General features: G+C 41.5%; 1 protein-coding gene across 2 annotated transcripts in view; it reads left to right on the top strand.

Moving 5' to 3' along the window:
• The window catches only part of furinb (furin (paired basic amino acid cleaving enzyme) b), a 60544-nt gene that overhangs the window by 36030 nt on the left and 6259 nt on the right, over positions 1-18255 (top strand). For both annotated transcript variants that reach the window (XM_070907085.1, XM_070907084.1), the window contains exons 6-9: positions 9451-9539; positions 12103-12275; positions 15558-15770; positions 17464-17564. In XM_070907085.1, the coding sequence (XP_070763186.1) occupies positions 9451-9539; positions 12103-12275; positions 15558-15770; positions 17464-17564 (576 nt within the window). The remainder of the gene's footprint in view (positions 1-9450; positions 9540-12102; positions 12276-15557; positions 15771-17463; positions 17565-18255) is intronic.

Genomic DNA, 18255 nt, shown 5'->3' with positions numbered 1-18255 from the left:
CTGTCAGTAGAGCAGAACACTATATATGTCTAAAAACCCAAAAGAGTGACAAGAGGGCTGTGCAATATGGTCCATATAATTATCAGGATATTAATAGCGATAATAATACAGATATATTTCCATATATATCAATATGTGAGACCAAACTCTTTGAATATGTCAAACAAAACGTTTAATAACCGTTTCAGTTCATTTTTAATTACTGCTTGCTCAGAATCCTTCATATGGGAATACTCAATTTGTAGATATCATATGATCACAACATGATTTCACTGTAATGTGTAACCATGAAACAATCAGACTGAATTATCACCCTGCCTATAGTAAGAAACATAGTTTAGTTTATAATGTCTTCAGAAAGTATTCATCCTGTATCCTCTATTGTTGTGGATTTAAATTAATACAATACAATCTTGTCTCTGATCTAAACAATATAATACATAATACTTACTTGCAGATCTTAATAAATCAATCAATAAAAAATGTAAACCTCTGGAGTCCTGACTGGCTGAAACTGAGGGATAAAGGATCATTATCTTGCCGTGCTATGTCTATAACTGCTGCCATATTCACATCAGATCATATTCATTACACATAACTATGCACCGCTGTGCAGATATTCAGTTGACTGACTTTAGTTTGGGTGAGACTTCTGGTGTGGGGATTTCAGGTTGTCTATAGTAGCTTATATTAATCTCCAAAATCAATACAGAGGAATAGAGAAAATGGTTGGACTTTCTCGAAGAACATATGTATAACCAAACAATTTACGTGACCTGCTCACTTCCCCCTTCTTCAAATGTATTCTGCCACACACACTTTCCTTCTAACTTCCCTGTAGAGAGCTATTAACTCCTGTTGGGAACTTTTCGCAGGGGTCCATTAATTGACATCCACATGCCTGCACCTTAAGATTGTGTAGTGACAGCCTCTATTAGAAAATGATTTGGCGTGCTACACAGCCTTGTGTGTCCTTCAGTCCAAACCGACCCATCAGCGCCTGAATAAACTCAAGGCTAGGAAGATGAAGGAAAAGCTGTGCTGGCTAATGTGGTTGGTGGCATTGAGAAAGACCTAGAAAAGTGTTTGCACGCTTCCCTCACCCTGTCAAATTGCTTTGTCCTTGGTGGCACATGGCTATTTGTTTCTCTGATCGTGAAAGTGCTTCTTCAGCAGAAATATACTCGATAGGAAAAACGATTAAAAGCACCTGCACCAGTTGCTTTCATTTCATTTCATTAAATTCTTAATTTCTTATGACATTAGTCCAGGTTGGGCAGGCATCCCCGGCGACAGATAGTTGGTGGAAGCCTTGAATTTATTAAGAGGTAAAGTAGTTGGTGACTTTTAGTAGGATACGTTTTTATTTGATCCATGAAAGGTTTTGCTGTTTGAAAAGTTAACAATGATCTTTAATATTAATAAACATGTTTATGGATTAACAAATAAAACATTAGTAATATGAACAAATTATTACTGTACTGTACTTAGTATAATTCTTCTTAAAAGATCCCTCATCAGTGATTTCCTGCTGATTAGACATTAATTCATGATTTCACCTCTTACCTAATCCAACCATATTGCTTAAATCAAAATGTGACACATTACTGACCCTGGAGGTTATACATTTTAAATGTGTCACTGTGAATTGTGTGTGTGTGAGGATTTTGGGTACGGAAAGAAATCTCAATCTAATTTAAATTCAGGCTGCAACACCAGAAAAAGGGAAAATGCAGCTAAATACTATCTGCGGGTTCCCTGTTTTAGTATGTGAATGCAAATGAAAAAGCCCGTCCTGGGCTCTGCTGTACATACGCTGCGTGCATATCTAAGTCTGTATTGAGGTAATAAACCTGAGTCATCAAGGGGGTGATACAGGACAAGTCAGACTGAAGGAGAGCACAAATCAAAGAAGACAGCTTCCTCCTGCGTCGCCTGCTTTAGCGCCTCTGTTACAGTGTTTGACACAGCGGGTCGCACCTGCGCTGCGTTGACTTTGCTGATGACACATTTTAGAACACAGCATTGTGTGGAACTGACATTCCTCTTATGTCGAGTATGTTTTTTGACATAGAAACATAAGAGGCATAAGAGAAGTAGTTTTTCCTCAGTGGTTTAAGGAGCGGAAGATAGTTTTAAATAGACAAACTCAGAGGTGCTGTACCTGTGTGGCTAAATAGCAGAAATTCTCTCTCAATCCGCTGTTGCATGTAGAACACTCCATCTACCCAACAGGTAACAAATAAACTCTGCTTTCAGTGAGTAGAAAGTGAACGTACTTTAGTAAATAGGAGACTTCATTTGCCATTCTGAGCTTGACAATTTGACAAAAGTTCAGTTCTCAGACTCTTAAGAGGACGGTCGGCAGTGTGAATGGAGAAAGAACAATGAGTAAACAAGAAAGGAGTATGGAACCTGCACCCACACACAAAAATTGCTTCTATTTAATCAGGCCATCACATACTGCAGATAAATGCTCTCCACTGTTTACACTGAATTTATCAATTATTGTTTACAAAGCTGCCACCGTTTGTCAAGCCTGAATAATGTAATACTGCTTCCCCTCGTCTTGTTTATTCTGCCGGGGACGGCTTGTTTATTTTCCAGACAGCCAGGCAGACTTTTCGGAGGTGATGTTGGCAGGGACCTCACTCTTAAACTCAATTCCTCTGGCTTTCTGTCTGCTTCCCTGCTATTATTTTTGCCAAAGAAAAGGACAGTGTGATCGAAAGCTGCATTTTTCGACGAGGTATAGCCTGTGGTGATTGGAGGTGGCAGTCCCGAGCCAAACCCCATTCTACAAGACATTACTGCTGACCTGGAGTCAGTCAATATTACCCTGCTCTGTTGAATGGGATGTTAAGGCAGTTGTGTGTGAAGATAGTCCAGTTTAGACGCGATTTTGAGAAGTTTGTTCATTTTGTTTATTAGGGTACTTTGATTGCTTTTAAGCCATTTGAAATAATTTAAACATGCTTTAATGTTTAACAGACTTTGTCTAATTTGTTTTCTGTACCCCACGCTGAGTCACTGTGCATCTCCTTGTTTTCATTTATGTCCTTTTCAGATACCTTTTGGTCATTTTAATCCCATCCCCATTAAAAGAGTTTATTTCCTCTCCTACTAAAGTGCGCCATGTCGCAGAGTCATAATACATTTTATTCAGAGAGTAGCACAGCTGTTACTGTGTTGCCTCACAGTAAAACAGACATTTCGATTTCTGGCCCTCGTCTTTGTGGAGTCAGTATGAATGCTCATGACAGTTACGGTGTCTATCTGTATTTGCCTGATGATAGACTGACACATTTTCCAATGTGTTTTTCTGTCTTCTGCCCAATGTATTGTAAAAAAGGGAGTTGTCACTGTAAGTAGGCAGACATGACAATTATTATATGTATGTGGTTTTCTCAAATGCAGGAAATTAAAACCTGGAATTTGTAACCAACTCATCTTCTTTACAAGGCTGGAGACGGCACCTCTGTGTTCGGCCACACAATGAAGAGATCTCCACTTCACACTCCAGTGTAACCATTTGAACAAACCTGCCTGAGGCCACAGCTGAGCTGAGCTGAGCAGAAAATAGCCTAATCCTTTTGGCAGCTCCAATGAACGGACCCTATTCAGTCCCTCTAAAAACAGATATAAACCAACGGAGCAACACCAAGAGACAGATCCTACAGTTAAGCCAAGCATGGGTTAGACATCAGTCACACTTGGCGATGCATATTTCAACACACATGCTCTATACAACACAACACAAACACTACATGAGTGTGTATGTGTGGTCACATTCGCCTGCCATCTGTGAGCATAAATTCTCAATGCATGAATACATGTATTTCTGTTTCAAGTACTGTATGAGAAAGTATGCCATGTCAGCTGGAGAAATGATGTGCTTTTCTCGCTCATCCACTAATAGTAATACCTACAGAGCTTTGAGACTTCTTGTCATTTGGGTCCACTCATGTAGCTTCAGGGGCACTCCACCGATTTTACACATGACGTCCAGTTTACTCGTCACGAAGAATACCACTCTGTTAAAACAGTTGCATAATGTCTTCGTGGCTCTGGAGGAGCTTTCTAAAGTTTAAAAAAATTAATCAGGGTTATCTCAGTGTGGGCTTGAGACCCAAAGTATTAACATAGTGCTATAAACTGGAGGTGTGGAGTCAGGGGGGAGGCAGGAAGAGTCTAATGAAAGAGGCTGTCAAGTTGCATTATGGGTAATGTAGGATCCAGTGTTTTTGGAGCTTGACCCACTACTTCAGCCTCTGCTGTTTGATTTTGACTATTATTATATTTTTTTGAAATATGTCTCTTGTGAGTTCAACACTAAACACTAAATCACTGCAGCACCCGTTTAAGGTAGATTTATAGTGTTGTGTTAAGGGGTTAAGCATGTAGCTGTACTGAAGGCTATGCCATATCTGATGTTAGCCTCCTCAAAAATGTAACTATACGTCAGGGCTACTGATCCAACAGAGATACTATGTGGCATAGTAAGCAAGAACTATCATTGGTTAGCATGGGTTGCTTGTGTTGTTCCTCCAGGTTTCTGATACCGCTAGATATTGTTGAGAGTGCAGACAAAATGGAACAGATAATGCTCCTTTTCAGAAACCCGGCTCTCTGTCACAGTGAATGAAAGAAGGTAAATACTGCTGCTTGGAAATAACCTTATGTGAGACAAAGCAAACCTTCCCACCATCACTCATATCACAAAGACGATGAAAGAATGTAAAGTTTATTAGTTATTGTGTGGAATGTAATTAAACCACAACACAGCCTGATCAAATACAGTGCGTCCTTCTAGTGCTGCTATGGTGATATCAAGTGGTGGAATCCAACACTGACCTAAAAATCAAAACCTATGCAGCAAGTATCCACAGCTGTTAACAGGGTTGATTATCAGGATCTAATGCACCTCCTGTACTTAAGTATAATGTCATATTTTTCCTCTTCCAACTGCTCATTATCCCATCTCACGTGGCTTATAGTGATGACAAAAAAGCCAGTTTAATAAATTATTTTAGCGACAAAATCGTGGAAATAGTCACGAGAAAATTAGCCTAGTCTTTTTATTGTTACAGTAAGAGTAGTTCGTTTTTAGTTTAGTCTAGATTAAGATTTAGGATTAGATCAAAATGTAGGCTACGTTTAAGTGTCACTTTCAATAAGATGAAGGTGAATTGCAATGTAGAATTTTGTGAGTAAATAAATGCTGTGTCTGTATAATCTACATTAATAGACTGTACCATGCTGTATATTGACTCTGTATGGTCCGTGGTTACATTCATGTCCGGAGAGATTGTGTTGGGTGACATGTCTACATTCTCCAGTAAATGGCAGGGCAATGACTTGACCAAATATGGGGCCTTGTCCTGAGGAGGAGAGATAAAAGCATTACCTCACTGTGTCCCTTTGCTCCTTCTGATAAGATAAGGGAGGTCACATTGGCTGTGTGAATAGAGTTGGGTCCACAGTTTGTCTTTTGGACAAAGCATGTAGCTTTTGCCATCCTCTGGCTCACATATTAATGATTTATTTACTGTGTTTGGCCGCATTATTTCTAAAGTGTTTCGTTGTTTTCCCATATCTCTTGGATAAACTTTCACTTTCAACTACAACTTTTCCAACTGCGCTCACGCCTGACCTCGGGAATTGTTGTGTCTGGCATCCATTTCGAATGGATATAGAATGGAGGCATTCAGTAAAGTGTCTCGGAAATCATTTAATTTCACGGACATTTGACAGATAAAATTGTGGCTTCGTCTCAAACCCTTTTGTCTGCTCTGGCACGTCTGAGCCTCCCTGGATATATTAAGCTGTCTGGCTGTTTTAGCTGAATTCAATCCAGGTCAATCACTCATACGCACATATACACACACACATGCATGTGCACATGCAGATAGTATTCTGTACAGCGACGTCTTGGTGTGCACAGCCTCTCTATAAATGTCTTCCCAGGCCTCTGGCTCTGTGTTCACTCTGCCCGTCCTGGCTGAATCCCCTGCCTGGCATCACATCTGTGGCCACAGCTTCTTACTCTGAGGATATGTGTTGTCTGGAGGACAAAAGCCTTTTTTTACGACGCAATGGATGAAACAATAACTGTACGTACAGATAGTTGCAGCTAAAGGCATTGCCATTTAACCGTCATGGACTTTTATTTAAAATTTGAAAATAACACACTTCATTGTTTCCAGAATCACAGCATCACTAATCAGATGTAAAAAAGACAGTTTGTTTCCCAGACACAAATTCAGAGCATCTTTGTTTCAAACGGCAATGCCGTGAGCCAATCTTTTTGTTTGTATGTTTGTTTTTAAACAAAAGTCATTGACAGACCACTCTTGAATCTGCTATTTGCAGTGCAATTCAACTGCAAATGTCTGCACAGTGCATGCATATAGTATTTTGGGCCAAGCCATCTGTCTGGCCACGGTGCTGACTATGTGTGTTTTTGGCTGCAGGCTCACTGGCCTGTGTATTAAAAGATAGTGAAAGAATGTGTTCGCATTAGAAATTAGGGTTTCCTCCGTGTTTACTCTGTAGTGTTCCACGGTAAGAGAATTAACGACACTGCTAAAGAAAATGTGACGTGTAAATTGCTTTAAAATGTAGCTAAATTTCAAAGTAAAACAAACAAGTGCAAGCCTCAAGTTGCATTTGTAATTTTTAAGTATCATTTCCCAAGAAAGATAGCTCATAAATTGGAACCTGCACTGAATCTGTATACATTAAAGCTGAGACTGGTGGGCAGCAGTGACCCACTGCTACATTAAATTACAGAGGAAGCACTTAGTGTCTTGTACGTCTACAAATATGGATCTCATCTACGTTTGTTTTTATGTTTTATGTTTTTATATTTTTTATATTTATGTAAAATATAAAAATGCAGTGAGTTAAATTGTGCCTGGTATGTCCCGAGTTGCACTGATGCCCAGCTTTCTCAATGTCATGAAACAACCACCAACATAAAATCTTGTGAGGGAAAGAATACACATGCTAGTCACTCGCAGTAATGACAGGGGTCTTATAGCTACATTTGCTTCTGGCTTGAAATGACTGACAGCCACCATTCAGTGCCCACTCTGTAGTGTTTCAGCACATAGTAACGTGATTGATTTGTGTGGACGAGCCAGTCAGTCAGACATTGTCAGGCACGCAGTGGTGAGCTAAAATGTAGTAAGTGGGTCGGCCTATTCCTCATTACTGCTCTGATTAAACTGTAGATGCTCACTAAGAGGTCTGCTCGCCACTTAACATGCAGACAGAGATGTCAACCTGCACGGAGGTCAACATATCTGGAATCTGAATAGACTTCGCCTCAAGGCTTTTCATACACTAGATGTTTTTCTAATAATCTGATAAGCTGACTGATTTGTGTGTGTGAATTGTAATGATGCTCTAATGCTCATTGGGTCATTATGGTGTTTGAAGCTGCATTTTTCACAAAAACTGCTGCTGCTAAATGAAAAAAAATGGCCTCCCCACATAATAAGTCCCACTTTAACCCCTGAAAACAGATATTGTTCTTGAGGGAGCCTTCAAAGACTGCTGTCAGTTATACAATATGAAATGAGGTAGTTAGCAGTAAAACAATGTCGTTTAACCTCTTGATAGCAATGGTAACATTTGAATTGCATTTGTGATGTATTGCACCCTGCCATATGTTCCAAGGTCCTTGCGTAAGGGCAAATCCGTCAGTGAAAAATAAGCCCTGTCAGGCCCGTTGATTGCTTGTTTAAAAATCACTTTAATGCTTGTAGTTGTTGACATCCCAGGTCATGTAATAAATGATTTGTTAGGAAGCAAGATTTAACTGCAACATCTTTTTTTTTTTTTTTCAAGCTGTCCTTTTTTTTTTTGTTCTGTGTTTTGTTCTTTGACGTTGGAAATCCTGAGATGATTAAAAAAAAAAAAAGAAAGACAGAAGAAGAATTAGGAACGGCAGCGATCCTCTGCTAAAATGTTTTTAGAGTGAAAAAAGGGAGAATTAGCGGGTGGGTAATACATCACAGAGCTACACAGAGTCTAATCAGGATCCCAGCTGGAGGCGTAGCCGTGCTCTGACCCTGTGAAATGACTTTGTCCTCTGCCTCATCATCGGGGAGGTTGGGAGATCAAAAAGGAAGTAATTTTTTGGCTTTTCAAAACAATACTGTGGGATGTAATTAGCTTTGTTCCGATAACATTCACGCAGCTCGTTCCAGAGACGGGTGTGAAACTGTACACCTCCTAATCCGATATCTGCACTGTAATCAGGAGACAGTCTTAATGACCTATGTTAAATGCCAAATGCTCATTCTGCTCCATCCATTTGCAGTCTGATCACACCGCTCCAACCCAGAAGTCAATGAAACAAATTAAATCCATTTCACAAACGATTACTTTTTTCTTTGCCTGAAATGATGCAGAGCTGTAAAGGTTTCAGTTTAGACTTTCATTGTCTTTTATAAGACCGGATCTGTAGTTGATAAAGCATGTTTTGGGGGGTTGGAGTGGTTTTCGTTTGTGAAGTGTATTTGACATCTAGACATCCCTCAATGGGGGAACCTGTCCGTTCTCTGAAACTCAAGACTGGTTGAAAGTATTAATGAGGAATTCGGTGAATAATTCATGTACATCGATAACATCTCCTATCTCATTTGGATGGCCTGTGGCCAGTGAGTGTCAAGGTAAAGTTAGTTTTAGACAGGTCTTTGTATTTGTCCTCAGGTTTCACTTCAGTTGTTTTGGATTGGAAGAGCCTGTATCCTGTAACTGTGTAGCCTGCGCACCAGGAGAGAAGATTTCCAATATTTTACCCAGAAAATACAGTACAGAGTACAAGTGAAAAGAGGAGCTCTCTGAAGTAGCTGCGGCAGAAGAGGAGTACTGCACATTCACATTCAAAGTCCTTAGTTATTATCTATTGAGATTTGAACACTTAAAACCTCCGCAGACCTGCTTCATCGGGACTGTGTGGGTGTGTTTGGCCAGATTTTGATGAGCAGTGAAGTTCTTACACCTGAATTTGCTTGTTGATGCCTCTTGTGTGTCCTCGATACTTCTAATTTGCACGCCGGGTTCATCACGAAGGTCTCTGTGCTCTCTGTTGTTATAAATAAGTAAATCTAAAACTTTTCAAATGAATAACCCTGTAATTCAGAAGGCCTGTCAGGCTTTTTGGCACTTATTGTTACGGCTCCAACACGAGTCTGCTGCAGTTACAAAGGGACCACTGGGTTTATGCTTCTCTTTTGACTGCAGCGTATTTTTAGCAACTCTTCAGCTACAGTATTGTCTAAAAGACTGGCTCAGTTCAGCAGCTTTTTTAATGTCAGTATTTAGCTGAGTTATTGTGATGCTTCTGCTTGATGCGTAAATTGTTTCTTTGTTATCTGCTTCCTCTCTCTTCTTCCTCTCCTTTGTGACTTTTGTCCTTTGACTCCTTTCTCTTCCCAGACATGGAACTCGATGTGCAGGAGAAGTCGCAGCTTCAGCCAACAACGGCGTGTGCGGTGTAGGTGTGGCCTATAATGCTAAAATTGGAGGTGAGTCGAGAATACCATTTGGGGGTCTTAAGTGGGAACAGTGTTTAATTAGAATGATATTAATTTAAATGAGTTTAATAGTATTTTAATTTGAATTAATATGCCTAATAATATTCACATTCAAACCAGTTAAAGTAGAGGTGAATTTCTTTCAGCCAGGCTCCCTTTAGTCTGGGACCTGAGTCAGAATCACATAATTAGCTGTGTCTTCACATTTTATTAGAGACCTAGCAACAGATGATATCCATAATGTGTTTTTTCTGGAACTTTGACTTGTCTTTTACCGACTGATTGACTCCCTATTGTTCTGGTGCACAAGTGAAAGTGTTGATAGTGCAGTGAATTGTCCTTCATCTATTGCCACTGAGAAGAGTAGCTTTTGATCATTTTCAAATGAGTACATCATGGCTTCGTTATGCTTGTAAAAAAAAAATTAGTCTAATGCATGATAAAGATGGAAACAGCCGAACTGTTATATGCCTCAAATATAAATGTTTCTGCATGCATTCTATGATGAGCCATGATGTCAATAATATTTTGGATGAACTCACCCCATCTTTATTTTGGCACTTGGCCTGAAACTCCAGTCTTTCATCCACCCATCAGATAAAAAGCAAGTTCAATTTTTTAAGTGTTTTGTTGAGTCCTTTGTGACGAGGGAACGACCTAAATTTAGTATTATGTTTGTGCCAAGAAAACTGACTTCACAACCCAGTGGACACCTTTTCATCCCGCTGTGTAAATCACCTGCTCAAAAAACTGGTCAAAAATAAGAAGTCTTGAGCCAGACTGCAGCTGAAACAGTAATAAAGCTGTCAGCATGTGCAGATCTGCATTAAGAAAGGAGATATTCGGAGAGGATCATTTTAATGAAAGCTGTGATCACAAATGAAGTCTGAAAGTTTGTTTGCTCTTGATCAAGTTTTCCAAGGAGGCTTTTAGTAACTTTTGTCACCAAGCAATCTGTCAATGACACGATGGCAGCCAACAAGACTCAGCGGAGCCTGTGGAGCCCTGAGCAGTACCGTTCACAGATGTTACTCATAACTCTCCTTCTTTGTCTTCATTACCATTCATCTCCCGACGGAGCCACTCGTTGGCCCTGTTCTCATAAATTACTCCTCTGTGAATCTGTTCACGTCATGGGGTCAGTGAATTGTTTATAAACAGCTGTGATTTGCTCCCAAATACCAATTGGTGTGTGTGTGTGTGTGTGTGTGTGTGTGTGTGTGTGTGTGTGTGTGTGTGTGTGTGTGTGTGTGTGTGTGTGTGAGCGTGAGCGTGTGAGCACAGGCATTCACGCTTCATGGGGACGTCTAAATGTGTATCCTTACTGAGCAATGATTGGTGATTAGTGTTTAAAGCCTGTAATTGACCCTACTTGGCTCACCTGGTGTTTTCTTCCACCTATTGTACCTGTTTTCCCTCCGCCAGCACACACACACACACACACACACACACACACACACACACACACTCACACTCATAGCTGCATTGCTACCTGCTACTCCTGACTTGCTGGAGCTGCAGGAAACTCTTAATAAGGAATCGTCGAGCCGCAGGAAGTTGATGAGAATTGTTACGACAGTGATTATCATTACCGCTGCAATGCAGGCCGTGCATAATGATTGTGCTTTACGTTGCATGTTTAGCCCAGTTAAGTTTTTATTTAGGCTACTCAGTATTCAAAGTTGTGTCACGCCGAATCCCCACGCCAACTGAGTAATTACTGCTTTGGCTGCATCCCTACTGGCATGTGTTTGTGCCTGCAGGGCCAGACAGGTTGTCTAGAATGGATTATTGAAGTCTTAATATGGACGTCGTCAGTCGTAGTGTTGCGTCTGAGGTCCGGGGGTTCCTCCACCAGTAATGGACCTTATTTGAGGGTGGTTCATTTCACGCCTCTCTACAGCCATTAATGTTCAGAGGAGTGATCTGAGGCTGCTTACTTCAAAGCATCACACAGGGTTGCGTTCAGGTATGATGAAAGGTGACATTTGGTGCTACCCTGTGGACACACCAGTCTGTTGAAGGTGCTGTAAACTCTCAGCTCATTTAAATCTGTGTGAGTGTGTATGTGTGCCTTTCTCTCTTCAGTCTGCTACATTTGTCTACTTGTCCTTTCTGTGTGTTTGTTGGGGTCAGGAAACGGCTTTTCTTGGTTTAACAACCAGCTGTGTTTTTGTTTGTGTGATGGTAAAATAATGTAGTATCCATCGGAGCAGCATCTGTGGGTGAAGCTTTGTATGCTTACTCATTAAAACCCGAACTCTGTGAAGTGTTTGGTTTTTCCTGTGAAGTCTTTTGTTTCTCCTGTTTTTCTGTTTTGTTTGTTTTTGTGGCAAAAAATAAAAAAAGGAATTTGCGGTCCGACCAATTTCTTTCAGTCTTTTTATGACAAGTTTTTTCTTCCCGTCATCTCATGCTGTTTTCTTTTTCCTCAGATTTTGACACCTCGTACGCTCACTGTCTCTTCACCATCTGTCATTCTGTCACTCTTTCTTCACCACCTTTCACGTCTCCAGTTCGGTAACCTAATCTGCATTGCATGTTCATTTTACAGGAGTTCGTATGTTGGATGGGGAGGTGACGGACGTGGTGGAAGCCCACTCTCTTAGCCTCAACCCCCAGCACATCCACATTTATAGTGCCAGCTGGGGCCCAGAAGATGACGGCAAGTCACTGGACGGCCCTGCCAAACTGGCGAAGGAGGCTTTCCTCCAGGGAATCACCAAGGTCAGTCAGAGCATAAGCTTGGACTTTTAATCTACTAATGTCTTCCCTGTTTCTTACTTCTGGCATCACTATCAAACTCACATCAGCTCTCAATATGTGTATTCCCTTCCTTCTCTTGCTGAGAAATAGATGAGAAGATTGATAACACTCTGAAAACAAAATCCACCTACCAGCACCTCTAAAGCTAATTAACATGTTAACAGAATGTCTCAAAGTCAGTTTCTCCTTCAAACCGTGTTTCCTGTACCTGTGCCCTCCACAGTTTGTTTAGGGCAAAGCATAAATTATAGTTAGGTGTTGTAAGGTAAGGCTGAAATGAACTGGTTGGATGGAGTTAGGAATAAGTTTGGGCTTTAGTGGTTAAGGTGGGGAACACAAATCGATGGGGAACACCACACTAGGACAAGTAACACCCTGTATTCTCTGTTGGTAGCCTGGCAACTGGTCCCAGACAACTCTGTTTTTGAACTGATTAAATAAAGAAGATATAACATGTAAATTACTGAGCTTCAGAGGGGCTGGCTGGCGGATTTTGTTACCTTTGAATAGAGCCAGGCTAGCTGTTTCCCCCTGTCTGTATGCTTAGCTAAGCTAAGCTAAGCTAACGGACTGCTGGCTCCAGCTTCATATTTACTGTACAGAGATGAGAGAGGTATCAATCCTCTCGTCTAACTCTCAGAAAGGAAGCAAATACTGTAAGCGTATTTCCAAAAACGTCAAACTATTCCTTTTAAGCTACATATGAAGCAGCACCTCTCATGCCAGCAAAAAAAAGCTGTTGGAGATCTGAGGTCTGGAATATTTTTCCAACTATACAATCATACTGTATCAGTATTTAATGGAGGATATCTCTGAGATGTACTGTAGAAAAGGACAAACTCAAGGTGAGTTTGTTAATTGCCCTCTGACTAGTCCTTTAAGGTTGGATAGAGTAAGACATTAAAGAGTATGACATATTATCTAAGGCTAATGTCATCATTTCTCATGTGTCAGCATGCAACATCAAAAGATGTTAGCGGAGCGGTGAAATGATAAATGTGAGATGGGAGAAAATAGAAACGTAGCAGCAGTCACTGATGCAGAACAATAGTTAGATTCAAAGATGGCAGTAATTAGCGTATAAACGAGTGAAAGTGCACATTTTCTGTGGAAAAGAATGACTCATATGTCACATCCCTAAATGCGAAATGCCCCACATATCACGGCATGTTAGTGAGAGAAACAACTGCCTGACAGCAGCACAACAGGACCTTTCTGGTTCAGCGTGTGTTCTCCTGGCAGTGAGATAACCCCTGGCACTGAAGTGTTATCGTCTGGCCTCTGTAACCTGCAGCAGAGGCAGCATCAGGTCATAAATTGGGCTGGAAGGTTTAGGAGTATTAGCTAGAGCTTCAAGACTCTTGTGTTAGGATACAGAACGATTCAGACAGCATCATACGTACAGTAGAAGGATATTTTTCCCCAACATCTGAACAGAGGTCATTTGTGAGATGGAGATGTAGGAATCCATTAAGAAAATTACATTGGTAATCCTCTTTAAAAACCTCTGAACAAGCTCATTTAAAGTCTCTGTTCAGGTCAAATTGAGTTCCCTTTGTACACTTTAAATGTAATTAACCGTGCTGTGACAGCGTTGCAACAACAGTGGTAAGGAAGCAAAGACTCTGTGAAGCCAAAATACTGTAACTGATGATGTGACAGGACTTTTATTTTTCTAACAGCCAGGCCAGACTCAAGCAGGCAGAGAGCAGAACAGACAGACAATCACAATCTTTAACAAGGAGTAGCACAACATTCCTGCAGCTGTTTCCTGTAGTTGTGCATATCTGTGAGTGACCGAGAGGGAGGAAGGAAGTAATGGTCTGTTTTTCTCTCATCTTATTAATTTCTTGCTCACCATCAACAGTTTCATTGTTCCTGCTCTCTCTGCATGTGGGATGTCAGGCAGATCCCTCTGCTTTCTTTTATCTGTGTCCTTCATCATATGTATTTCTTCGTTTCTTGTTTTTATTCTCCAAAATGAATATGTTATCCGCCCACTTCAAACTGTAGGTGGAAAAAGAAAAGTTTTAATCTTTCAGTTTTATTCTGAACAGTGTCTGGGTTGCCGCTTTCATACTTTGATGAAAAATTTGACTTTGATTGTTTAATTAACTTTTGAATGGCAGGGTGTCGTTCATGCTGAATAGAAATGCGAGTTGTGAGTAAATTATTAAGTGCTTCACAGAAGAACAAACCACAAAGAGAGACAGATAACAAAGTCTAACAAACAAGAAAAAGTACATGCTAAATATATGTTTAGAAGAACAGCATAAAGAAAGCATGACAGCTAAAGTAAAACTAATTAAAAGCCTGTTTTAAAAATATGTCTGACTTTAACAAAAGGACACTGAGGTCGTTCTCCACCCGCAGGCTCTTTCAGAGCTGTGGAGGCCTGACTGCAGATGCCCTGCCGCCCTATGTCTCTGTCTGCAGCCCGGCCCCGAGGGACAGTCAGCAACAACTGGTCAGCAGACTTCAGGCTGTGTATTGAGAGAAAGAAGGTCAGCCGTGTAGGAAGGAGGCACACCAACCCGGGCCTTAGAAATAAGCAGTACAACTTAGAAATCAATTCTAAAGGCCATAGGTAACCAGTGCAGGGAGGCCAAAATTGAGGAAATGTGCAAAAGGTTTCTACAACCTGATGTCCCTGGCAGCTGTGCTTTCTACACGCTGAAGGCGGTCCATCGATTTTTGGGGCATTCCAGTGAATAAGGAATTGCAGTTATCTAATCGGCGTTGAGTTGACAAATGACACCTTTGTTACGTTGCTCAAATGTTTAGTGAAATTGTAATCGTCATAAAACACCCCAAGATTTCCAGCCTCTGGTTGGCAGTCCAGACCCAACTGGACTAAATGTCTGTCTCATATAGTGTGTGTGCATTTTACGAGCACACAATCCCACTGCCAGATATCATGTCATTTATCAGGTCCATAAATTATATTCAGTTTGAGTAGATCTTGTAATTACATTTCCTCTGTTTTGTTATCTGATGTTCCGGCGCAATAAGTCGGCTGACAATATGATGTATTAATAAGAGTTGTGCCTACAGCGGTTCACTGCTTCTGAGTGAAAGCACATAAGTGACAAGGCGTTTAAGCCGCGAGACAAACGTCTTTGTCAAAGGCAATTTTTCACACTTCAACCAGCTCTTGTTAGTCTCTTTCTCTTAAACTACTCTGTGCGTTATCTGCGGATTACAACTGTATGAACGTACAGTATATATGTTTCTATACCACAGGGACGTGGCGGACGAGGCTCCATCTTTGTGTGGGCCTCGGGTAACGGTGGCCGGGAGCAAGACAGCTGCAACTGTGACGGCTACACCAACAGCATTTACACGCTGTCCATCAGCAGCACCACGCAGTCCGGCAACGTGCCGTGGTACAGCGAGCCCTGCTCTTCCACCCTCGCTACCACCTTCAGCTCTGGAAACCCGGGGGAGAAACAGATAGTGGGTGTACACACTCACTCACACACACACATACACACACACACACACACACTTTGAACATCTCAGATTTTGTGTAGGATTGTTTTTATCCTTCAAATCTTTAGCACACTGTAAATGTCAGCATTGCAAAAATAACCATACACCTCATGCTTTGTGTTGGCCTTATCAGTCAGCCAAAACGTTGATGCTGGTACATACAAACCGAAACCCTTTTCAAGTGTACGTACGCATTAATCTTGTCTCTCTCAAATCAAAAATAGGCATCAAACTGTCAAAATCAGAGTGACTGAGGTGTAACATACAGTGAGCAAAGCTGACAAACACAGAGATGCCACATGCTTCCTTCAAGCTGCTTGTCAGCTGAAGAAAGAATTGCCTCAGGGACATAGAATAACATAAAACTATAAATCTGCCATTCCCTTCAAAATTCACCAAAGGCATGCTGCAGGCAAGCAAACACAACTCATCAAATGGATGAAATTGAAGTCATTTTAAAATGCACCGCAGCAGTTGCTTTGTATTGTTGTTGTAGCAGTCAGAAGCTGTCATTTGTTGTATCGGTGAGTTCACACAGATTTATTTTATCTAAAACTAGTATTTATGTTCCCCTTGTTGGATATTTGTGTTTGGTACATTTGTGTCTAGACTGTCAAATTAGAAGCAGGCCAGACTTTTATCCAACGTGGACTCCAAGTCATATAGTGGATGGATTTGGTCAGTGAGTATTTGGAAAATGCTAGGTTTACCAGTGTAGGGCTGCAACTAACTATTATTACATTATTGATTACCCTTTTCACCTGGTCAATTAATCACTTAGCGTTAGTATAAAATGTCAGAATATAGTAAGAAATGTTCCTAGGTGATGACGTCAGATTGCTTGTTTTGTCAGAGCAACAATCCAAAACCCAGAAACACTCAGCTTTGAATGATAGAAAACCGAGAAAAATCACTTTGGAGAAGCTGGAACCAGGAAATGGAATTTTCTGTCGATAATCGATTAATTGTTTCAGCACTAAATCGGTGAATACAATCAAAAAACAATGGATGAAATATGACAGTGTTTCAGTGTTGTTTTATCCAGTTGTGAGATCTAACAGCTGGCCTGTGCACTGTGTGAAGACACAGCTGCCCTCCCTTTGTTTACTCCTCTGACACAGAGACTTCTTTCCACAGGTAATGGTCATTAGTGCCACAATCTGTCAGGCCAAAAGTTGCAAACCAAGAATCTGTCCCTGACCTTCACAGCTCGCCTTGCCCTCTGGCTTCTTGTCATTTCTGAAGTGTCCCCATCGTGACCCAGACAGGCCTCATTAGCTTTCTGGCACTGGCAGAGACAGAGAGCAGAGGTATACCTGGAGTGCTAACATACATTGTCTCGCCACCACCCGACCTGCCTGGGCTGATTTGGCTGACATTCGCTGCCCCGCCTGTGACCCTTTGGCAGGGATCCACAGACCTGAGACTGAACCCACCGGCGCATTCTCTCCTCCTCCTCCTCCTCCTCCTCCTCCTCCTTCCCGTCTCCGATTGCTGCTGGCACAGCTCTCATTGTCCCCAGCCCTCCCCTGTCTAACTCTCGAGTTCTCTCACCGTGAACTTCACTCCTACTGAAGTGGGAAACTGAATGCGTCATATTAACTGTGTCCAACCTTCTGTATATCCTCGCTCTTCACTCTCTTCTCCTGTCACCAAGGTGACCACAGACCTGAGGCAAAAATGCACAGACTCTCACACGGGGACGTCCGCTTCGGCCCCACTGGCTGCTGGGATCATCGCTCTGACTCTGGAGGCCAAGTGAGTGAGAAATGACTCAGCCTCCTCCTATAACCATATAGCTCAAGAAATGAAACACTTTTTATATGTAATTTTGTCATGAAGTAATTTGTTGTGCTCTGCTGTGCACTCGCGGGAGGTGTACGTGTGCGCACTCGCACCTGGAAATGCGCGGACGTGTCTGGGAGTCGACGTTGGCCTAAATCCCAGCACAGAAATTCTTTCCTCAGCAAATTAAGCTTCTGATAATCAGTTAATTAGCAAGACAAATCAGCAGCTGCAGCCCACACAGACATCTGAATACCTGTAGGTACAGCAGTGAAGATTTTAAACTCCAGAATGTCTCTCATTATCGCTCGCTCAGGACGCCAGGTGTCAGAATCCAAGTTTCTGTCAGCAGCTCTAATGTGTTCTCCATTATGGCCGTATCTTTAATCATATCTTGTGTGTGTGTGTGTTCAGTCCCCTTATCAGTCAGCAGTACCCCACTCTGCATAATTCCCTTAATTTCCACATTAGCGATAAGCTGACAGGTGTCAAATCAGATCCACTTTTACCTCACAGCCCGGCCTCAGTTCAGGTGTATATCCTCAGAGTCCCAGGTTTATCTCAGCACTGTCACCTCCGATATCACGAGAGAAGACCACTGACTGACAGATTTAAGGTTTTACACCATGTAGACTATCTCTCACTTTCAACACCAAATGAGAGT

This window comes from Enoplosus armatus, chromosome 6 (assembly GCF_043641665.1).
Source record: "Enoplosus armatus isolate fEnoArm2 chromosome 6, fEnoArm2.hap1, whole genome shotgun sequence".
Lineage (NCBI taxonomy): Eukaryota > Metazoa > Chordata > Actinopteri > Centrarchiformes > Enoplosidae > Enoplosus > Enoplosus armatus.
This window is presented reverse-complemented; position numbering and strand designations above follow the sequence as displayed.